Genomic DNA, 25141 nt, shown 5'->3' on the forward strand with positions numbered 1-25141 from the left:
AACTAACAGAAATAAAGAAATCCACAGTCACAACTAGAGATTTCAATTCACCCTTCTCAATAATTGATAGAGCAACCAGACTAAGAAATATCAGTAAGAAAACAGAAATGAAATGATGCTTCCACCAATGATAAAAATTTGGGAAGAACCACAAAGATTCTAAGGGCTTCCCTGGTGGCTCAATTGGTAAAGAATCCACTTGCAATGTGGGAGACCTGGGTTCGATCCCTGGGTTGGGAAGATCCCCTGGAGAAGGGAAAGGCTACCCACTCCAGTATTCTGGCCTGGAGAATTCCATGGACTATATGGTTCATGGGGTCGCAAAGAGTCGGACACGACCGAGCAACTTTCACTTCACAAAGATTCTAAAATAAGTAGAGCAGTTGGGTTGATTAGACATTTATCTGCCTCCTCTTCTAAACTAGTTCTTTAAGTACCATTCAAACTTAATGTCGAAGTACAGGTTTGTCACCAATCTGAAGAGAAAGATGAGAACAGGAAAGTTTTAAAAAGTGGTTCATCTTTTATTTTGACAGCATTCAAATGCAACTTAAGTTTGCAAAGCATTTTTTACATGCGTGATCTCAGTTCATTCTTACACATCCTTTGGAAAAAGCAGACCATATTTCCTTATTCCCATTTTACAGATAAGGAAGTCAAACTCAGAGGCCAACTTGCCAAAGAAAATTGCAAGTTGGCTGTTAGATCAAAGGGTGAACTTATTTTGACAATCACCTGAGTGACTCTACTGGGAGTGAGGTTGAAATAATAACTATTTTCTCTCTTCAAAGTAAATTTTCTCTAGCATCTTCAAATGTACAGAGCAATTATAAACAGGATATTGGCTCCTGGGTTAAGAATTTAGCTTTACTGTCACACTCCCTAAGATGACACAGTCAGACACCAGGCTGGACCCAAAGAAAAAAGTCATAAATGTTCACCCTCTGTCCAAACAGCATTCTGAAATGAACACTCCTTGATGGGCTTGTTGGCAAACTTGGTAAGTGTTCACTACTTCTGGTTACCCATAAACATTGATCAAGTTGTGGTTTAGAAACACATTTCAAAGCAAATGGTCTACAGAAAATATGAGCACTTATTCTTCCCATTAGCAAAGCATGGGGCTTCCCTGATAGCTCAGTTTGGTAAAGAATCTGCCCACAATGCAGGAGACCCCAGTTCAATTCCTAGGTCTGGAAGATCCCCTGGAGAAGGGATAGGTTACCATCTCCAGTATTTTGGGGCTTTCCTTGTGGTTCAGCTGGTAAAGAGTCCGCCTGCAATGCGGGAGACCTGGGTTCGATCCCTGGGTTGGGAAGATCCCCTAGAGAAGAGAAAGGCTACCCACTCCAGTATTCTGGCCTGGAGAATGGGGTCACAAAGAGTCAGACACGACTAAGCAACTTTCACTTCACTTCACATTAGCAAAGAATAGACTTTATAGATCATTTCATTACTGATTTCAAAGGACAAATCGGTGAGAGTAAAATGACTTTGTTTCCTGGCTTGAACCAAAATAGGTTTAAAAATAAATATACAATTCAAATATTTTCTAGGTGAGGACTCAGTATTTAAATATTATATATATGTTTTATTTACACTATCTGCCATGCTCCACTGAGGCCTATTTCTTTTAGGTAAACGGGACACCATATCATTAAGGCTAATGGTGGTTTCATCTGGGGGGGGAAGAAATTCATGAACACCAAGGAATATTTTTCAGCTTCTTGGAAAAACACAAAAAAGGAAGAAAAATGATTTGACTAATTAGTTCCAATTGTTTTCAATTTTTTATGTAAGTTAATGTTGTGAAATCGGCCCAGATTTTTATTGAACCTTAGTGAATAAAATGCAGAAGTAAATCTCTACTTCCTATGTAAAGCAAACTGGCTTTTCACAAATCTTTTTTTTTTTTTTTAAGTAAAAACAAAAGAAAAACACACGTTCTCCACAGAAAATAGGCCAATGGGCTCTTTCACCAGGGAGTCCGGTCTGAGATAGGCAGGCCTCCTACATGGACTCAAGAGACTCTCTGGTCTCGGCCAATGCTGCCAGCTTGCCTGCTGTGGCCACCCCGTAAAAAACCGTGACTCCATGCAATCATGAGAAAGGGGACTGCTCTGATCATTATGCTGCACACAAGCTTTGAAGGAACTATCAAATAGTAACAACTCAATTACTCTTTGTGACTTATTTTTATTCTCAATCAATAACCTAGAAGGGAAGGTCTCCACAGTCCATTACAGCTTCACTGATCTGTCTCCTTCCCCATGAACACCTACTGAAGGAAAGCGTTAAGGAAGCATGTGTTAAGATGTATCACTGCTTCTAAAAATAATGTGGAGGAGACAGGAATGAAACCCAGGTTGAGATGTGCTTAACTGTAGGTGGATTACTCAACTACGAAGAGGCCTTTTGAATGTGCAATAGATTTTTAGCAAGTTTAGTATCAAGACCTCCATTTTGATTTTATAGAAGTTGGTTAAGTTGCATAACAGTGGCTGAAAAATCAAGACTGCCTACTTTTTCAGCCTAAAGATAACCAGGGAGGAGCCAAACATGAGCATGCATTTCAACAGAAAGGTGATAAACAGCCAAATTGCTCCTTTCCTGAAGAAGGAAGAAACGACCACTTAATGGCTTACACTAACCTTAAAACAGTGAAAAATTCAAACTTTATAAGGGTAAAAACAAATGCAGCTAGATGTGCAGGTCATCCCAAAAGCAACCTTGGCTATTAAAGTTGCCCTGAGAATCTTTGGAACTGATTTAAAAAAATAGATGCTATTGCTACCATTCTGATTCACTGTCAATTTCAAAAATTGATAGAACTTTCTCATCAAGACCCTAATTGTAGCATCAAAAATATTAATTTGCTGATCACAAAACTTAAAGTTTCATGTTAATTTGCTAATTCATGAGCTAGAAAATATTCCTTGATTTTAAGAAAGCTGTTTTACATAGTATCTCAGTTACTCATCCAGGAAGGAGGGGAGGGAAAGACAGGGCATTTGAAATTACATTGGAATACAGTGTTTGGAACAATATAAAACATCTGGAAAGAAGAATCAAAGGCCAATAAATATTAGTCTACATGAAATACAGGAATAGAAGAAAACGCCAAAAAAATACCTTGCTGTACTGCAGAGACCAGCATCCACGACCACCTCCTAGACTACTCTTTGGATATGTAATTCAGTTGCCCATAATTGCTTATAAAGGGCGCAATGCAATCAGGCAGGGTTTGTCCTGAATTTAGAAATGCAAGAAGCATGGGATGGGGGACGGATGGGGAGGGGCGCGGGGTCGGGGTGGAGTGGAACCTCTAATCATAGACCACTGTAGATCGTTAGAGCAATTAAGAACATAATACCCAGTCTTGAATACCTTTCACACAAACCACCTGCTAACCTTTGGATCCAGGCTTTAGACTTGCAAAAACCTTGGGGTTCTTAAGGGCAAGTGAGATCTCACTAAGGAAAGAAATAAAGTGGGAGTCTCTCTCCGATTTCTTTGACTCAAAAATGACAACAATGGTAAAGTGAGGTTCTGGGCGGGTGAGGAAGTAGGTGCTCTGAACTTTGTCATCATAGAAGTGGACCACTTTCTCCAAGCTGTTCAGGTCAGACGTGCGGTCCGTCATGATCATGATGACATTGGGCCAGTGCATGACAGGCCGGTCGCTGGGCAAAGACACCACAGCCGGATACTGATCCACTCCCTTGGGGGCCTCTCTGTAGGAATGGGGGTGGTGATAGCCGTGACCCTGAAAGCTCTCAGAACCTCGGTTGTCGAAGATTAAGGACACGTTGGCAGCGTCATATTTTCTGATGAAGCTGGAAATCTTTCCAAACAGGTCAGGGCTGGCTTTTGCAGTCAGCGCTTTCATTTCTGAAGCAGTCGTTTGTCGGCTCAGCGCCTCGTGAAAGTAGAAGCTAAATTTGGCAAGAAGCATGTTTTTGAGTTTCATCAGCCAAAGGAAAAGGTGTGGGGGCTGAACGGCCTTCTGAGACTGCCCTCCAAACAGATGTTTCTTGGTCTCCCGTTGCTTTTCAAAGATCTGGCCCCAAGTCTGCAGCTTGGTGTGAGCGCTGTGCAAGTTCACCAGGGACGGGAGGAACTTCCACTCGGAGACCTGAGCCTGGGCCTTCAGGAGGTGACTCAGGACGTCAACCTCCAGCTGGAAACTGCTTTGCAGAGGACTGAGGATGGGGTGGTGAAATCTAAAGTGGGAAGGGAAATGAACACGTTAATTGGAAATGTGACCCCACGGTGACACTTTCTATCCTCAAAAAAAAAAAAAAAAAAAACACCCAATGTGGTCAGACAAACAATATTTTGTTTCGGGGCAGGGAAGGGAAAGACAGAAAGATTACATGTTGATTTATTTAAACAATCGTTCTGACAACTTCACCATTTCAGGATTATATCAGTGTTATAGTCTCCCATGGGAAGAGCCTGATGTTACAAAAAGAAATTGAGAATAGCCGCTACTTTCTTTTCAAATAAAGAGAAACTGAATTAGCTATAAGTCTTTCTCAGCTTTTGTTTGTTTCATTTTGTTTGTTTGTTTTGGGCCATGCCACACGGATTGTGGGATTTTAATTCCCTGATCAGGGTTGAACTCGGGCAGTGAAAGCACCGAGTCTTAAACACTGGACTGCCAGGTAATTTCTGTTATAAGTCTCTGTGAAGTTTATTTATTCCAGGAATTGTATGACGAAACAAGACATTCTATTTCAGGCTTAGATCCTAAAAAGGCAAAGAAAAGGTCACTGAAATATCTCCTAAATGTGCACATAACACATATCACCTTATTTAATGCTCACAGTAACTCCAAAAGGATTATAAAACCTATTTTGCAGATGGGAGTAGAGATGATAAACCAATATCTGAAACATAGTATGCAATCAATAAATGTTTATTAAAGGAATAGAACACTTACCAGAAAGCCCTTATTCAATCCTAGTTCCCAAATTCCCTTCATAATTTAATCATAGTTACAAACAAAATGGTGGCTACATTTTTAAAATTTTATACTTCAATCACTTTCCATTTATCTCAGGATAAAATCTAAAATCCTTAACAAAGGCTTACAAGGCCTTTTAATAACCTGTGCAAGTTCACCTTCCTTGAACTTAGACCTCCTCAGTTTGATCCACATTCCCATTGTCCTCAGTTTCCCCAGAAATTACATAACTAGAAATGAGACGATATCACAAAGAAAGTTAAGGTAATACTGTGATTTCATTCCTATTTGTCCTAGACAAGATGTTTTTTAGAAATTTTAGCCATGATCTACAGTAAGAATTACAGTTTATACTGTGACTTAGTACTGTGACTATACCATACTCTATACATATACCTATAGATAAATTTCATATTTACACTTACTATGGGGCTTCCCTAGTAGCTCAGATGGTAAAGCATCTGCCTACAATGCAGGAGATCGGGGTTCGATCCCTGGGTCAGGAAGATATCCTGGAGAAGGAAATGGCAACCCACTCTAGTACTCTTGCCTGGAGAATCCCATGGATGGAGGAGCCTGGTGGGCTAAAGTCCATGGGGTCGCAAAGAGTTGGACATGACTGAGCGACTTCACTTTCACTTTTCCAGTAGTCAAGTACGGATGTGAGAGTTGGATCATAAAGAAGGCTGAGTGCCAAAGAATTGCAGTGCTGGAGAAGACGCTTGAGAGCCCCATGGACTGCAAGATCAAACCAGTCAATCCTAAAGGAAATCATCCCTTAGTATTCATTGGAAGGACTGATGATGAAGCTGAAGCTTGAATACTTTGCCACCTGATGTGATGAGCCAACTCACTGGAAAAGATCCTGATGCTGGGAAAGATTGAGGGCAGGAGGAGAAGGGGACGACAGAGAATGAGATGGTTGGATGGCATCACTGACTCAATGGACATGAATTTGAGCAAACTCAAATAGTGGAAGACAGAGGAGCCTGGCGTGCTGCAGTCCATGGGGTTGCAAAGAGTCGGACGTGACTTAGTGACTGAACGACAGCAACAACATACTGTCAAAGAGACAGAAGATTCACACACATCTGTTTTGGCCCTGGTTGAAGAGGAAAATTTTGGTTATCAATTAAACAATTAGGAAAAAAATCATCACAAGTATATCTGGAGTTTTTAAAACCCTAAAAATATGAGATTATGATTACGAAATCCCAAACTAGGTTGAATATTATAAGGTAGAAACTGATTATCATGTGATAAATAGGATGCAGTTACTCATATAACAATAATACATTGTTTTTTGTATTACTGGCATTTTATAGTCAACATCCTCTAGGAAAGGGAAGCTAAAACATGGATGGAGGGTGTAGTCTAATAAGGCACTGAAAGAATCAGAAGGATAAATTCAGTTCAGTCACTCAGTCGTGTCCGACTCTTTGAGACTCCATGGACTGCAGCATGCCAGGCCTCCCTGTCCATCACCAACTCCCAGAGTTTACTCAAGCTTATGTCCATTGAGTCGGTGATGCCATCCAACCATCTTATCCTCTGTTGTCCCCTTCTCCTCCCACCTTCAGTCTTTCCCAGCATCAGGGTCCTTTCCAGTGAGTCAGTTCTTTGCATCAGGTGGCCAGAGTATTGGAGTTTCGGCTTCAGCATCAGTCCTTCCAATGAATACTCAGGACTGATTTCCTCTAGGATGGACTGGTTGGATCTCCTCACAGTCCAAGGGACTCTCAAGAGTCTTCTCTAACATCACAGTTCAAAGGCATCACTTCTTCGGCACTCAGCTTTCTTTATAGTCCAACTCTCACATCCATACATGACTACTGGAAAATAAACCGGATCTCAAATCCTCTAGCAAAGGGACTTCCCTGGTGGTCCAGTGGCTACGACTCCGTGCCCCCAATGCAGAAAGGGTCCAATCCCTGGTCAGGAAACTAGACCCCACACACGGCAACTAAGAGTTCACATGCCACAATGAAAGACCTGGTGCAGAAAAATAAATAAAAGTGTCTTTTAAAAATCCTCTGGCTCAAGTACTCAATTAACTAATCTGGACTCTTCAAACATTACATGCTTCGAAATAAACATTAGGAAAGTCTAACACACACACACACACACACACACACACTATAGCATGTCTCAAAATCTTTGCATTCTAAGAAATGCTCCTACCACCTTAGCCTTTAGGCAACGGGACACTTAATAAGCCTTAAGCATCACAATATTCTGTAATCATGGTTATCAAGAAAAATCTGCCAAGGAACTATGAACACAGTAAGACTGTTAATAACGGGAAAATGGTATCATTCTATCACAAGTAACAGTACTCAAAGTGATTTTTCTGCTTCCAATTGGAAATCATTTATATCCAATATTCTCCTTGAAAGAAAATGAATTCTCTGTACCAACCTTTAGAAAGAATTCCACACAAGCTCTTCCATAAACATACTAAAAGTGTTTAAATGTTCAATGTTTATTAGGATGAATGTGAATGGCAAAGCTATTTTTCATCTTTTCAAGAAGAGCTAAAATTTCACGTTGATGTTATTCTTCCAAGACTTTGAGATTAGCATTACGTTGTATCATCTTCCCATTCCTGCTCTGTGCCTTATACCTATTCACATCTCAGACCATGGGGTAGGTGGTGGTGGTGGTCTGTTAAACTGTAATCCAAAAACACACACCTCAGCTATGACAGCGAGCTTGAAAGAGTCTGAGTACAGAATACACTGACAACTATTTGCAGAGAACACCAGCTCCAAAAAAAGCCAAAAGAGAAGACAGAAAAAGAGAGAGAGAACTCAAGCATGCGCTGCTTCCTTCACAGCTCCCCATCAAGCAGCTCCTTCCAAAAGAAGTATGGAGGCCCAGGCATGTGAGAAGGCAGAGGTCTGATGAAAAATAAAGCTGGAGCACAATGTGAATATAGGGTATGTCACAGAACTGTACACCTACAAATGATTAAAACAGTAAATGTTATGCTACATACATTTCACCACATTCAAAAAACCTATAATCCCACTTAAAACAACTATTTTACTAGTTTTTAGATACAAACACATTGATGAAATGAAGATGAATTAGCCAAAGGTTTGCCCTACAGGACTTAACCTGGTGGAAGGAGGCGTTTATAATGGGTACAGGTAGGAAGCAACATCTCTCTCAGGATGGGTACAGATCAAGTAACAGTTTAGAAAAACGAACAATTCCTTTTGGTTGAAAGGTTGTGCAGGCCATGGAGGAGACAGGTTTAAATTGACCCACAAAGCTCAAAGAACTGGTAGGAGTTAGCCATGTGAAGATAAGGGCTCAAATTTCAAGCCCCAAATTCCTAACCACCCCAATTCCACCCCCTTTGCTGTGTGATTTTGCAGCCCTCCCACCAGAGGTGGCATACTTTCCCACCCTGGACCATGGATTGGCTGTGTGATTTGCTTTAGCCAAAGGAATGTTAACAGATCTGATGCAGGCAAAAGCTTAACATGAGCTTGACTGGGCTTGTTCTTTTGCACTTGCGTCCTCACCACTAGGTAGCTGCTTCCGCTCTAACCCTGGGCTCAGAATGAACACACGTGTAGCTGACTAAGCCCACAGCTCACAACAAAAAGCCAAGCCCACTGAGAGCAATGTGTTCAGCACAGCTACCCAGCTGAGCCCAGCCTACATCAGACAACTCCCAGTAGACCTGTCTGACTGAAAGTGTGACTTTGGGGATGGTCTGTTATACAGAATGATTGTGGCAACAACTGATACAAGATAGAACTCTGTGGTATCCTGGTATATTGACTATTTTCAGTTCAGTCAGTTCATTTTAAGCTGAATGAATTTGAGAAATGACATGTGCAGGAAGGAGTTTCTGGCCCTCTCCTGAAGCGGGTAATAAAACCCTCAAGTAAGAGGGCCCCTCCTCGTACCCTGAGGAAAGGAACATTCTTATCTCCAAAGACAAAAGGTCACAGAGAGAAATCTGAACTAACAGGCCTTGCTGTTTCTCCCAGTTCAGGAAACTTGGCTCATGCCACTTTTTCCCACAACTCTCACTCATCATCAAATCTAGCATAAAAACACAGGTTTAACAACTTATTTGGGTCTTCATTTCCTTAAGAAGACTCCAAGTCACATTGTTGTTTGGTTGCTAAATTGTGTCTGACTCTTTGCGACCCCATGGACGTAGGCCACCAGGCTCCTCTGTCCATTTCCCGGGCAAGAATACTGAAATGGGTTGCCATTTCCTTCTCCAGGGGATCTTCCTGAGCCAGGGATTGAACCAATGTCTCCTGCAATGGCAGGTGGATTCTTTACCTCTGAACCATGAGGGAAGCCCCCAGGCCACATTAAAACTATATTAAATACATTTGTATGCTTTTCTCTCGTTAATCTGTCTTTTGCTAAGGGGTCCCCAGCTAGAAAAAAGGGAAAGGGAAAAGGTAGTATTTCCTCCGATACAAATTCAAGCATATTCTAAGCGAACTAAGTAACAGGAACTAAGGTAGGAAATAGCAAATACTTATGGGGAATGCATTAGATTGTGGACTGTTTTTGGTTTTTTTGGAGGGGGGCGCTTCTGCTTAAAATCCTGTTTTCTCTTTGAAGCTGTTTTCTTTTCACTCGGAGTTTGAATGCAATTTAAAGCATTTGATGGGTCTTAGATAATTTGAGAAGTTAGGTTGGGGCAAGATCACAGGAAAGCCTCGAGTCTTCACTGTTAAGATCTAGGCATGTCAATTAACGAGAATAGAATGTGTCCCACAGAAATCGCACTGTTGTTGGTTTTGCTTATGAAATTTTCAGTGGGCAATAGTTAACCTTCTTGAACTACACACATGCAACCAACTGTTTCATTAACAGTGTTATCATTACAAATCTTTTTTGAAGGGAAAAGGGCATCAGTTCAGTTCAGTTCAGTCGCTCAGTCGTGTCTGACTCTTTGTGACCCCATGAATCGCAGCACACCAGGCCTCCCTGTCCATCACCAACTCCCGGAGTTCACTCAAACTCATGTCCATCGAGTCAGTGATGCCATCCAGCCATCTCATCCTCTGTCATCCCCTTCTCCTCCTGCCCCCAATCCCTCCCAGGATCAGAGTCTTTTCCAATGAGTTAACTCTTCGCATTAGGTGGCCAAAGTATTGGAGTTTCAGCTTTAGCATCAGTCCTTCCAATGAACACCCAGGACTGATCTCCTTTAGAATGGACTGGTTGGATCTCCTTGAAGTCCAAGGGACTCTCAAGAATCTTCTCCAACACCACAGTTCAAAAGCATCAATTCTTCAGCGCTCAGCTTTCTTCACATAAAGCCTAATAAATCAAATCACAGTTCTGTCTATGGTGAGAATTCTGTCATTTGAAGCATTCAGATTAAAAAACAAAATGTGCTTCCTAAAATGCAAACAAGAAACACACAGTTTTTCAAGGCAGAAGACTGGTGTGTCTGTCTTTGCCTGGCAAAGGTTTAAAGCTATCCTTTGCTACTTCAACTCTCCCCACCAAAGGCAAATAAACTTATATAACTCAATTTTTTAAAATGTCCTTTAAATACTAGCTATAAAATTATGATTAAAGAATAAAAACCATTTAATAGAATATTATTGCTATACCAGATGGACTTTAAAAAGCTGTCTAGAATGAATAATTGCAGATCCTTGGTTGGGGAACTAAGATCTTGCATGCTGCATGGCGTGCATAAAAAGGGTACATGGCACCACACAAAGAATACAGCCAATATTTTATAATAACTATAAAAGGGATAGATCATTTTAAAATTGTGAATCACTACACTGTATAATAACATAAAATATTGCACTTCAATTAAAAGCTCTTGTTTTAGGAGAGTATATATTAATTTGCATTTATAATCAATATTCTAGTTTTGCTTTAACCATGAAACAGAAAGATTAGCCAGAATTTTCTCTTATGCCCATTGTACATAACAGGTAAATAAATTCAAAACAAATTCTACAGAATCAAAAAATGTTCCACTGATGCTTCCTTGGGGAAAAAACCCAAGTTCTACTTCCCTTTAAAAGTATTCAAGGAATAGTAGACACCCTGACCCTGAACTCAACATTCAAAAAACAAAAATCATGGCATCCAGTCCCATCACTTCACCACAAATAGACGGGAAAACAATGGAAACAGTGACAGACTTTATTTTCTTGGGCTCCAAAATCACTGCAGATAGTGACTGCAGCCATGAAATTAAAAGACGCTTACTCCTTGGAAGAAAAGCTATGACCAATTTAGATAGCCAACAAAGGTCCGCCTAGTCAAAGCTATGGTTTTTCCAATAGTCATGCATGGATGTGAGAGTTGGACCATAAAGAAAGCTGAGCGCCAAAGAATTGATGCTTTTAAATTGTGGTGTTGAAGAAGACTCTTGAGAGTCCCTTGGACTGTAAGGAGATCCAAGCAGTCTATCCTAAAGGAAATCAGTCCTGAATATTCATTGGAAGGACTGATACTGAAGCTGAAACTCCAGTACCTGATGCAAAGAACTGACTCACTGGAAAAGACCCTGATGCTGGGAAAGACTGAATGCAGGAGGAGAAGGGAAAGACGGAGGATAAAATGATTAGATGGCATCACCAACTTCATGGACATGAGTTTGAGTAAGCTCCAGGAGTTGGTGATGCACAGGGAAGCCTGGTATGTTGCAGTCCATGGGGTGTCAAAGAGTCAGATACGACTGAGTGACTGAACTGACCTGACCCTGAAAGAATTAAATCTGTATTATTCTTTCCATAGGGCACACAGAATGATTAATGTTAATGATTAACAAATGATTGTTAATTGTTCAATTTAAAATGCAGCATCACAAATGACTGTGATTCTTAAACAAGAATTTGTATTTGCTTAACAATGTAGTAAGTTTGCCAAAAGAGGAAACCTTTAACACCATTCTACTCTGAACACAACTGGCTTCCAGGGGAAAAAAACAAAACATGCTTCCTCTTCAACTCTGAAAGCAACGGGTAAATCATGTTACTTTGTATCTAAAATAATTCCACTTTCTCCCCCAAAATCAACATATTATACAAAATTTCAACTTTTCAGTAATTCTAAAGAATTTATATTGCTCAAATTAACCCAAAGCATCTAAATGTAGATCATTTTTGAACTAGGATGTGTCTGTGATCGTTATTCCATATTAAGCAGACAAAGGTAGCATTGGTGGAGAATGTCTATAGCTGAAAATACTTATTGATCATGTGTTATCTTACAGCCCAACTCCATCAGTATCCACTCAGCAGGATGAGGGGTATAGACAAGTGTCCTAAGATCTGCAAGAATGAAATCTGGGCTTTTGCTACTACAGTGGAAGAAATTCCCAGGGCTTTGAGAAGTTGGGGTGTTTCAAAGAAAATTCAAAGTTGATATATCACAAGTCTAACAAAATAAAAACAGTTAAATAGTAATAACCTTTCATTACTATGGGGAATTTCTGGAGCTCAGTGGTAAAGAATCCACCTGCATTGTAGGAGATGTGGGTTCTATCTCTGGGTTGGGAAGACCCCATGGAGAAACAAATGGCAACCCACTCTAGTATTCTTGCCTGGGAGATCCCAGGGACAGAGGAGCCATAGGGTCTTAAGAGTTGGATACAACTGAAGCGACTAAATGACTGCTGCTGCTGCTGCTAAGTCGCGTCAGTTGTGTCCGACTCTATGCGACCCCATAGACAGCAGCCCGCCAGGCTCCCCTGTCCCTGGGATTCTCCAGGCAAGAACACTGAAGTGGGTTGCCATTTCCTTCTCCAATGCATGAAAGTGAAAAGTGAAAGTGAAGTCACTCAGTCGTGTCCGACTCTTCACGACCCCATGGACTGTAGCCTACCAGGCTCCTCCGTCCATGGGATTTCCCAGGCAAGAGTACTGGAGTGGGGTGCCATTGCCTTCTCCATTACTACCTTCATTACTATGATACAACAGACGCACAGGCACTTGCACACACACTGATAAGGCTCCATACCCCATATATCCAGTATTGGCATCATTCTCTTATTTATTCAGTTTTTCTTGCAGACTTATGTATCAGTGTCACAGGAAACTTTTAAAACAGACAGGTGTCTGGATACTCAATCCAGAATTGCTAGATCTTACTCTCTTGGGAAAGAAGGGCCCCGATATAAGTATTTTTCTTAAGCTCCTGAAATGGTTCAACAAAACCACTTTCACATTAGCATTTGGGAATCACCACATAAGATTCTTCATCCTAAGAATCATATCTCCAGTTATACTATAGTTTTTGGTTTAAGAATATTATTAAGAGACAACATATACTAATCAGATTTGAGGGAGAAATAAAATAATACTTCCAAACATAAAAAATTTGAAAACATGTAAAATTTGTTTAAAAAAAGAAAATGTGTGTATTGATATGCATAGACTATCTCTTGAGAATGACAGAAAAAAGTTGTTAACATTCATTGACTCTCAGGAAGGGAATTTAGCTGAAGAACAGGGGCAGAAGGTAAATTTTCACTACTGTATTCTTTTGCACTTTTATAAATTTTGAGCCATGTTAATATATTGGAAAAGACCCTGATGCTGGGAAAAATTGAGGGCAAGAGAAGCGGGCAACAGAGAATGAGATGGCTGGATGGTATCACTGACTTAACTGACATGAGTCTGAGCAAACTCAGGGAGACTGTGATGGACAGAGAAGTCTGGTGTGCTGCAGTTCATGGGGCTGCAAAGAGTCGGACACAACTTAGCGACTGAACAGCAACAATATATTACCTATTAAAAGTAAATAAAAAGATAATTTAGAATACAGTTTACCCTTGAATGACATGAGTTTGAACTTCACAGATCCATTTACATGCAGATTTTTTTCAACAGTAAATACTTTGCATCCTTGTATGCAGAGTCACAAATAGGGAGAAACCACAGATATGAAGAAACCTTTCTTTCTACCAACCTTTGCTTTCAAAATCCTACCTGCCCTTAAAAATCTTCTCAAAGAGGAATAGATTGGGAGTTTTGGATTGACACCTATATATCTGTTTTAAATATAGCAGTGTATATCAGAGAAAACCATAATCCAAAAGGATACATGCATCCCAATGTTCATTACAGCAATATTTACAATAGCCAAGACATGGAAGGAACCTAAATGTCCATCAACAAAGGAATAAAGAAGATGTGGTACACATATACAATGGAACATCACTCAGCTGTAAAAAAGAATAAAACAATGCCATTTGCAGCAACATGGATAGACCTAGAGGCTATCATGTTAAGTGAAGTAAGTCAGAGAAGGACAAGTATCATGTGATATTACTCATACGTGGAATCTAACTTTTAAAAAGATACAAATGAACTTATTTACAAAATAAAAGCACACTTAGAGATATCAAAAAACAAACTTATGGTTACCAAAGCGGAAAGATGGGGAGAAGGGATAAATCAGGACCTTGAGATGAACATACACACAAAACTATAAATATAAGATAAATAATCAACAAGGACCTAGTATATAGCACAAGGAACTCTACCCAATATTCTGTGATAACCTATACGAAAAAATAATCTAAAAAAGAATAAATATATGTATGTGTATAACTGAATCGCTTTGCTGTACAACTGAAACTAACTCAACACTGTAAATAACTATACACCAATAAAACTAAAATATTAAAAAAATAAAAAATAAATAAAATAGATAACCAACAAGGACCTACTGTACAACACAGGGAATGGTGCTCAATATTCTGTAATAATCTAAATGAGGAAAAATTGTAAAGTAAAATAAAAAATAAATTAAAAAAATAAAAAATAAATAAATAAATAAATAAAATATAAACAGACCAAAAAAAAAATGAGAAAAGAATTTGAAAAAGCATAGATACATATATGTGTGTAACTGAAGCACTTTGCTGTACACCTGAGACTAATACAACATTGTTCATCAACTATGCACTGATATAAAATTTAAAAAATTTTTAAGTCTCCTCAGATTCTACCTCCTCCATATAGTCTCTTTTAATCTCTGTACTTTGCCCACTACTCATCTATTAATCAGATGAGCATTAATTAGCCTCCATTTGGGAATATAAATTAATATATCTGCCTTTCTTTTTTAAGCAAACATATCTGAACTCATTATATCCAAAGGAGTGGTATCCTTCAAAGTCATCACTTTCCATTTAGCTCATCATAAAATTACTGAGCACCTACTATGTGCAAGGCTCTATGCCAGGTTCCAAGGACCCCAAAATAAAACTGAGTCATTCATAGTCAATGATGTCCACAGCACCATTCAAATTCTTTTGGAATTGCTTTTTGGATCTGACAGTAAGTAATACATTACAACCAGTCTTGCTTCTCTATAGGTAGCTTGTGTCTCCTGCACTGGCAGGGAGATTCTTTACCACTGAGCCACCAGGGAAGCCCTGCTTTATGTACCTGTTGATTAATTAACATATATAAAATGCAATACAGCCATTTCTCCTTCACAATTATTCTATGAGACTCTGCATGGAATTGCAAGGTTGCCACATCCTATCCCTCCCTCCTCACCTACACTGACCTGGAGCTGTATTTCTTGAGGATGGTATCCAAAAGGCCAACAAGCTCTTCAGCATTGATGAACTTCTGTGTGCTGAGAGTGTACATCTTCTCATAGAAGTCTGCGATCTCTGTGCGAGCCTGAACAAAGAAGCAGAGCTGCTCTGACAGGTGGGAAAGGAGCTCTTCCACCTGAGGAGCGGTCCCCCCGAAGGCACCACGGCCAGTCACCACCTTCTTCAGCTCGTTGTGCAGGGAAGTATAGATGGTGCGAATGGAATCCTTCCTGCTGAAGAAAGACTGGCTCCCTGGAAGGCAAATGACAGAAGCAGGTAAGAGAAACCAGATCCACAAAATGCTTGCCAGCATCCAGAAGGAAACAACCCAAACCACTGAGCTCAGTGATTTTTCATCTACCGTATTCTCTGACTTCTACATATTCTGTGATTCGTAATTTCACCCGAGAGTAAGTTAAGTGGATGCCTAGCACCATCATTTGTGTAGCAATGGACCTGTGTATGACTTTCCTGTTGCCTTGTTGTTTAGCCGCTAAGCCATGTTCGACTCTTGCAACCCCAAGGACTGTAGCCCATCAGACTCCTCTGTCTACGGGATTCTCCAGGCAGGAAGGGGCTTCCCTGGTGGTATTCCAGGCAAGAATACTGGTGTGAGTTTCATTTTCTTCTCCAGGGGATCTTCCTGACCCAGGGATCAAACCAACATCTCCTGCATTGGCAGGTAGACTACCACTGAGTTTTCCTTACCCACATGCCAATCCCACTTCAATGAAGGATTCAGATCTAATTCAGAGGATAGTTAACTTAGCAAGTGACATGAACCTGGTTCTAAAAAGCCCTCCTTCCACATTTAGGAATTTAAAACAAAAGAGAATACCCAATTATGAGACACTGTTGTTATTCCTGGTATATCAGAAAACTTCATCTTGGCTTTGGAGTTTTATTTTTCTTTTAAGCTATACTAGAAAATGGAAAACACAGCCTACTGGGATCCCAGGAGAAAAAAAGGAAATGTTAGTGTTCTTAGCAAGGTTGACACTATAGGTTATATCACAATAAGCACCACATTGTGAATTATTAAGAGTAAGAAGCAATTATAAATAACTGCTGCTATTAACTCTGGGGTTCCAAAGGAAATCAGCAAGAAGTAAGGCCAAATACATTCTTTACAACAGTTGAAAAAGTTCAAATGGCATATACATCATTTCTTTACTTCTGTATGAATACATGAAAAACTATATTTCTGGGGCCGGTTTCATAGATGTTGTCTTAAGCAATTCTGTACCCCAACAAAGGCTCAGAGGCAAGACATTAGGAGAACAAAAAGAAACAGGACAGGTTTAAAACAGGAAATCTTAGGAATATTAAAAATCTCAGAGACAAAGGACAGTTTAAATTCTCTGCTGATAATTCACAGAAAGCTTTAATGAATGAGTTAGTATTTTAAACATACCAGTTAGGAGGGAAAGTTACATATCAAGGCTTTTGTAAAATTTTCTCTTAATGAATGAAACATTTCACAATTCATTGCCCAGTTTGTATTTCAAGAAAGGATTCTTATATCCCTTACTACTATGGCAACCACCTTGCCCCGGTCTATCTGTGACTGTCCAGGTTTTAGTACTAAAAATCTAGCTTCTCAGGAAACCCTTAGTGCCATGTCCTGAAAACCCCCTCAACTTTGAGCAAACCTATGCTGATGGTCAGGCTTCCCTGATAGCTCAGTTGGTAAAGAATCTGTCTGCAATGCAAGAAACCCTGGTTCGATTCCTGGGTCAGGAAGATCCACTGGAGAAGGTACAGGCCACACACTCCAGTATTCTTGGGTGTCCCTTGTGGCTCAGCTGGTAAAGAATCCGTCCGCAATGCAGGTGACCTGCGTTCGACCCCTGGGTTGGGAAGATCCCCTGGAGAAGGGAAAGGCTACCCACTCCGGACTTCTGGCCTGGAGGATTCCATGAACTGTATAGTCCACAGGGTTGCAAAGAGTCGGACACCACTGAGCGACTTTCACTTTCATGAGGATGGTCATCTTACTTAACTTCTGATTCCATAGGCAAACTACTGATACTTAAAAGTGTTTTCTCCAATACACTGCCCAATCACACTGGCTAGCAGTCACATCATTTCTCTTACTAATAGCAGCAAAAACCATATAGTACAGGTGGATCCCCAAGTGGCACCAATGGTAAAGAGCCCATCTGCCAATGCCGGAGACCTAAGAGATGTGGGTTTGATTCCTGGATCAGGAAGATCCCCTGGAAGAGAGCATGGCAACCCACTCCAGTATTCTTGCCTGGAGAATCCCATGGACAGAGAAGCCTGGAGGGCTACAGTTCGCAGGGTCTCAAAGAGTCGGACACGACTGAGGTGACTTAGCACACACAGGTGGATCCAACATGCTATACAGGACTGTATCCTGGAAGGTTTGCCTTCCTTCTCCATCTGTATTCAGTCTAGCTTTGCAGATTTCGTAAAGTGATGGTATGAAATAAATGGACATTTGTGCCGAGGTCTAGGACAAAATCTGTCAGGTTAGAAAGGTAACGAGAGTACTGAGTAAAAGCTGAAAGCTCTGGAAGGCTGAAAGACTTGGTGTCAAATCCCAGCTTCCAAATTTACAAGCTGTGGGACGTACACTCACTCAGCCACTTTAAGCCTTAGTTGTTGTTTTAACATGAAACTAAAAAGACACAATGAAATAACACTTGGTTTGTAACAAGCCTGGAGCAAAGCACATAATCAATAATGCTAATCCCTTTCCCTTTCATTTGGGCTTCCCTTGTGGCTCAGCTGGTAAAAAATCCGCCTGCAGTGTGGGAGACCTGGGTTCGATCCCTGGGTTGGGAAGATCCCCTGGAGAAGGGATAGGCTACCCACTCCAGTATTCTGGCCTGGAGAATTCCATGGACTTTATAGTCCACGGGGTGGCAAAGAGCTGGACATGACTGAGTGACTTTCACTTTCCTTCCATTTCTAACTGATATAAGAAGCTCTCCCAATAAACACGTGAAAGATGCTCCACATCACTCATTATTAGAGAAATGCAAATTAAAATCTCACTGAGGTATCACCTCACACCATTCTGAATGGCCATTATTAAGCAATCTATAAACAACAAATGCTGGAGAGTATGTGGAGAAAAGGGAACCCTCTTGCACAGTTGGTGGGAATGTAAATTGATACAGCCACTATGGAGAACCATAGGGAGACTTCTTAAAACACTAGGAATAAAACTACCATACAACCCAGCAATCCCACTACTGGACATAGACCCTTAGAAAACCATAATTCAAAAACACACATGTACCCCAGCATTCACTGCAGCACTATGTGCAATAGTTATGACATGGAAGCAACCCTAGATATCCATCAACAGATGAGTGGATAAAGAAGTTGTGGTACATATATACAATGAAATGCTGTGTGTGTGTGTGTGTGTGTTGTGTTAAGTCGCTTCAGTCATGGCTGACTCTTTGCAACCCTATGGAATAAAACCCACCAGGCTCCCCTGTCCTTGGGATTTTCCAGGCAAGAATACTGGAGTGGGTTGCCATTTCCTTCTCTAGGGGATCTTCCCCACCCAGGGATCAAATCCACGTCTCTTACATTCTTTATCACTACCACTACCTGGGAAGCCCATAAAAAGGAATGAATTTGAGTCAGGTGAACTAAGATGGATGACTCTATAGTTTGTAATACAGCCTGAAGTAAGTTAGAAAGAGAAGATCAAATGTGTGGGTGCTAAGTCATTTCAGTCATGTCTGACTCTTTATGACCAAATGGAACATAGCCTGCCAGACTCCTCTGTCCATGCAATGCTCCAGGCAAAAATACTGGAGTGGGTTGCCATGCCCTCCTCCTGGGGATCTTCCCAACCCAGGGATCAAACTTGCATCTCTTATGTTTCCTACATTGGTAGGTGTGTTCTATACCACTAGTGCTGCCTAGGAAGCCCCAAATATATATTAACACATAAGTATGGAATCTAGAAAAATAGTACTGATGAACCTACTTGCAGGGCGGGAATCGAGACAAAGACATAGAGAACAAACCTGTGGACACAGCGGGGGAAGGAGAAGGTGGGACGAATTGAGAAAGTAGCACTGTAAAATAGAAAGCTAGTGGGAAGCTGCTGTATAACACAGGGAGCTCAGCCTGGTGCTCCAAGACAATCTTGAGGGGTAGGATGGGGGCTGTGGTGGGAGGGAGGTTCAAGAGGGAGAGGACATACATATGACTGATTCATGTTGTTGTGTGGCAGAAACAGACACAACATTGTAAAGCAATTATCCTCCAATTAAAAACAAAAGAAGCTCTCAATACTATAGAGTCAGGCTTCTGCCACTCTGTGGTCAATCGGGAGCTTCAAGTACTGGAAAAAGATCAGCTAGCTACTTGATAGATAACTGGGTTATCCAGGGGGTGTGGAAGGGCTTCCCTGGTGGCTCAGATGGTAAAGAATCCACCTGCAATGCAGGAGGCCTGGATTCGATCCTTCGGACAGGAAGATCCCCTGAAGAAGGGAACAGCACCCACTCCTTCTTGCCTGGAGAATTCCATGGACAAAGGAGCCTGGCGGGCTACAGTCCACAGGGTCGCAGAGAGCTGGACACGACTGAGCAACTAAACATGCACACACGCATTTGATGTGGAAACACCTCATAAAGAATGCCTTTTAAAGCTTATCAATAAACATACAAAATCAAGCTAACTGACACTTTAAGGAAAGGAAAGACCACCAATTCACTTCTTTTAAATGGGTTTTTTTTCTCAAAGCTCTCAGGAGCACAAGCCTATCTGGTGACTGTCCTGCTAAGGAATGGGAAGCCCAGGTGGCTCCGTGGTAAAGAATCCACCTGCCAATGCAGGAGACTCTCGGGTTCAATCCCTGGGTGGGGAAGATCCCCTAGAGAAGGAAACCCGCTCCAGTATTCTTGCCTGGAACATTCCATGGACAGGGGAGCCTGGCAGGCTACAGTTTAGGGGGTTACAAAGAGTCAGACATGACGAGCACATATACACACACACAGACTGGAATATCCAATGGGGAGTGGCCTTTCTTCATGCTGGGAAACAAGGAACCAGAGACACCAGACTTCTTTCTTGTCTCAGTTTTTTGAATTTACAAAACACAATTATTTTTAATTATTTCTAGAAGTCTATTTTCATGAAAGCTCATTATTTTTCGAGATTTCAACAGTCTATCTCATGTCATGAAATTTCAAGTAGCAAGTATATTAAAGGAGCATGCAAAATTTCTAAGCATATTTTAATCCACAACTTCTTGCTAACGATAATCGTTAAACATCAGTTCTCAAGTTAAGTCATTTTCTACCATGGTAACTTCCAGTAACCAGATGTCGAGGAAACTCTCCAACAACAAAACAAGGGGAGAAAAGTATGACCTTCTAAAGTCCTCCACAAGTGATAGCAACAGAGTGAAGGGGCAAAGTAGGGAATTAAATAGTTAAAACCACTAGGCAATTATAAGTAGAAAAATATGGGAGACCCTTGTAAGTTACTGGTTATTCAAAAAAGGTTGCTTAAGCACAAAACCAAGCAGGCTTGCTTAGCAACAAAGCCATGCTGCAGAAGCATGAGACATTCCCCCAAACAATAAAACAATGGAGGCGTGAGACTCACATATTGCCCAGTGAGCTCAGTAAGTAAATGATCACCACTTTGACACACTCTCTGACACATAAAAAACAATGATTTGTGGACCTAGCTTGACCATGGTTGGACAAGAAAACTCCCCTGCCCAACCTGGAGGAGGAGCCGATGATGGAAGCCTGACGTCTACTCAAGGAAGACAAGGGAGTTCTTCTCCTTGCTACTTTTCCTTTGATTATAAACCTATAGCTCAGTTAAGTTCACAAGGGGCAGCTTTTCTCACCCACCCACTTGTAAGCCTCACAACAGTCCTATTCTTATAAATCACTTCTCATCTCTCACTTTGCTCTCGTTGAGTTCTCCGTGCTGAGACATAAAGCACTGTGGTACCAGAGCTCTTTGGAGCCCCGGTAAATGACACCAGTTGGTTTCGTTTTCACAGGTATTGAGTCACCATACTTTCTTTTCCCAAATAAGTATATTCTCCCCTCAGAGTATGGGGAAGGCTATAAGATAAGCACTTGCCCCAGAGTTCTTCAACTGACCAAAACAGAAACAGAAGGCTCCCTGTCAGTTCTGTCCTTTGTCTAAAGTCCCATCCTTTCATTCATAATCAGGATTCACGGCTAAGGCCTCCAGTAAACAGTCACAAAAGCAGGGTCAAAAAGACTCGCTTTTTAAAACCATGCTTTCTACATGTTTAAAAGGTACACATACACTTTTTGTTTTGCTTTTTAAAGAAACCCAGATAAGTATTCTAAATAGCAAAGTAGTTGAAGAGCATGGGACTGTGTTAAGTGGCAACACAAAAATTTCCCCAAGTTTTTAAGAAAATGGGAGCGTCAACTCAATAATCAAGAAGTCATATTGTAAGCACATTGATACCACAAACATTCCCATACTGAAAAACCATAAGGTATTTGCAGAGTTAAAACTTTACATCTGGAACCTACATTCACTGTACATGGGAATAAGTTATGAGGCATTAAACATGCCATTTTCAGAACATTTATTCTGAAATGACAGATCAGCTGGGAGCCTCAATAGCCCTGAGGATGTTTCATTGTGTAAATTGCTCTGTGGATCAATTTCAAAGCACAGCCCTCAGGCTCACCCACGCAAGCTGGGGTCCTTGCAGAACTAATCACTTTACATAATAAGAGCCACTTCACAGAATCCAAGTCAGAGACAGTGATGGCCTTGTGCATGTTCTTACGCACATCAAGCACATAAAGTCAGGCACATACAATGTAAACTAGAGTAGATTTCTTTTTTTTTTTTTAGAAATCTACTTTAGACTGGATTTCTTAAATGAGGTCTATACACAGGACACAACTGAAGCGACTTAGCAGCAGCAGCAGCAGCAGCATACACAGGCTATGGGTTTCTCAGGTGGCTCAGGGGGTAAAGAATCTGCTTGAAGATATGGTTTCAGTCCCTGGGTCAGAATGGCAACCCACTCCAGTATTCTTGCCTGGGAAATCCCACGGACAGAGGAGCCTAGCAAGCTAGGATCCATGAGATAGAAAGAGTTGGACGTGATTCAGTAACTAACGGAGAAGGCAATGGCACCCCACTCCAGTACTCTTGCCTGGAAAATACCATGGATGGAGGAGACTGGTGGGCTACAGTCCATGGGGCCACTAAGAGTCGGACATGATTGAGCAACTTCACTTTCATTTCTCACTTTCATGCATTGGAGAAGGAAATGGCAACCCACTCCAGCGTTCTTGCCTGGAGAATCCCAGGGACAGGGGAGCCTGGTGGGCTGCCGTCTATGGGGTCGCACAGAGTCGGACACGACTGAAGCGACTTAGCAGCAGCAGCAGCAGCAACTAAACAATAACAACAACATACATAGGCTTTAGGAAATCCGACTGAATATTTTCAGGTTATATGCAAAATTGTATTACACATATATTTTTCTGGGGAGTGAGGGCACAGGTTACCAAATTCTCATAGGTGAGCTAAAAGAAAAAACCTAAGAAACATGACCCTGGGATCAGTTACCAATCTTCATGAGGTAGGGGAATCTAAAAACACCAAAACTGCCAGAAAATTACCCACCATCAATTTTATAGCCAGGATCGTCTCCATTTTCATACATACATAATAATATGTAAATTACATAATACATAGTATGTAAATTACAATACATCTACAATTTTTTATAAATCATATGGTTACAAACACAAGCTGACAGTTCAAAGGTAGGTATTCTGGTACAGACTCTGTCACCTACTCACACAACTTCACACACACACACACACACACACAATTTGCCAATCCGTAGAAAGGGAATTACAATAATGCAACAGCAATTGTAAATTTATGAAAAGTGCCATTGTAGGAGAGGAGGAAAAAATACAGAAGGTGAAACTACCTGACTAATTCTTGCCAACAAGTCCACACACTAAATAACAAGACACTGTTTGAAAAGCTAAAGCAAAGATCTCAGAAAGTCCTGCCCTTTGGGTATTTACAGAAAGCAAGATATACAGGGTCACCTTCTGGCAATATAGGAAAGTGGGGAAAAAAACTCAAACTGGAATCTGCACACAGTTGTAGTCTTCTATTTTATATTGTACATATGTCCTTCATTCATACCAGACCCTGTGCCTCTGATATTAAAGAGTCTAAAGCAGGCCAAAGCACTAAAAAGACTCTTAAAAACTCTGGAATTCATAATATCGGTAATTATTAGTAGTAATACTTTATATGTATAGCCTTTGGCTTTCACATATATTATTTCTTTCTGATCTACTCATATTGTTTGTTTCTACTAGTGAAAATCAGCTGAATCAGCTCCTGCATTTGATTTTCAGGAGCAAGATTTATCATGGGATGATAAGCGTGTTTGCCATTTTCTCTGTAAGACCCCTCTTGTTAGAGTTAGGCATATTTCTTGCCTTTCCTGTCCAGTATTCTTTTTTTTTTTTCTTCATTCATTAAATGTTTATTGAGGGTCTACGAAGACGGGGTAGGACTCCATCTGTAATTCTCTCGGGCCTTAGCCTTAAGAGGCCAGACAATAGTGGTTATTAATTCTAACTAGGTTGTACTGCCAAGTTTTGCTCCTCTCGCCGCAGTGTCACTGGTTAGAGAGCGAGTTTGCGTAACTTCTCACTTATGGCACCAATCCATGCATGAGGAAAATGGATACAGCCATCCTTTCGGAGCACAGCCCTGCAAAGAACATCCACCCAGTTGGCCAATCTAACTGCCGCGCAGGCCCGTGGGCGGGGTTTGTGGAAGCCGAGGGAAGGAAGGGATCGGTGGGAGGAGACCTGGGAGTGAGAGTTGAGCCAGCGGCTACGAGTGACAGAGACTGGGAACCCAAGCCACTGCCGATCGGGGAATATATTCCCTTTCCTTCCTCCTCCAGGGGCACCGGGGGGCGGGGCGGAGGTACCTAGTTTCTGCCCCAAGTAGGTGAGGCTGTGATAGACCTTCTCGGCCGCGGCCAGGTGGGCCAATGCCGCCAGCAGCGACAGCCAGCTGCCCCCCGCGCTCTTGTTGGCCTCTCGTTCCTTCTCCACATTGTCCTTGGCCTTGTCGTAAGAGAAGATACCCAGATGAGAGAAGAACGTCTCCAGCACCGCCTGTTCCACCGGGACCGGGGAGGCCAGCGGGATAGACTCCCCCATGCGAGCTGCGCTCCAGCTCCACCCACGTGGCTCGCCTCTCCTTCGCACTTCCGGGTTCTCAGGGAATGTGCGCACGAGCGTACGTGCGCGTACCCGCCACAAGCGGCGGGCTCGTGAGCGCGCTGCTGCCTGGACCAAGCCTGGGCCTCAGAGAGGACGAGGATAAGAGTTTAGGCGAGACGGGTGACCGCCCCTCAGCTCCTGAGCCGCTTCGGCGCTTCCGTTCCCGCAGCTCTGACTATTCGGACCCTCAGGGCAGAGCGCTAGGCGGCCAACTCGCTGCTCCGTGGAGCTGACGTTCAGAGGTGAGCTGAGAGGCCCCTCCCGGTGAGACTGCGTCTGTGCTGATGACGTCACGTTTACTTGACGTCAGTA

The 25141-nt window shown here is 41.6% G+C and overlaps 1 protein-coding gene across 1 annotated transcript; it reads right to left on the bottom strand.

The window, feature by feature from the left end:
* Nucleotides 1–499: 499 nt before the first annotated feature.
* Nucleotides 500–24820, bottom strand: KICS2 (KICSTOR subunit 2). Its single transcript, XM_040233371.1, has 3 exons — nucleotides 24532–24820; nucleotides 15509–15794; nucleotides 500–4223 (listed from the first exon to the last, which is right to left on the bottom strand). Exons 1-3 carry the CDS (start codon nucleotides 24764–24766, stop codon nucleotides 3407–3409), a joined length of 1338 nt encoding a protein of 445 aa, XP_040089305.1. The 5' UTR covers nucleotides 24767–24820; the 3' UTR covers nucleotides 500–3406.
* Between the last annotated feature and the right edge of the window lie 321 nt (nucleotides 24821–25141).

Source organism: Oryx dammah, unplaced genomic scaffold (assembly GCF_014754425.2).
Source record: "Oryx dammah isolate SB20612 unplaced genomic scaffold, SCBI_Odam_1.1 HiC_scaffold_29, whole genome shotgun sequence".
NCBI lineage: Eukaryota > Metazoa > Chordata > Mammalia > Artiodactyla > Bovidae > Oryx > Oryx dammah.

Coding starts and splice junctions, on each gene's coding strand:
- KICS2 (XM_040233371.1), bottom strand. CDS start 24,766: ATGGGGGAGTCTATCCCGCTGGCCTCCCCGGTCCCGGTGGAACAGGCG. Junction 15,795..24,531: donor CTACTTGGGGCAGAAACTAG/GTACCTCCGCCC, acceptor TTTGCCTTCCAG/GGAGCCAGTCTTTCTTCAGC. Junction 4,224..15,508: donor CTCAAGAAATACAGCTCCAG/GTCAGTGTAGGT, acceptor TTCCCACTTTAG/ATTTCACCACCCCATCCTCA.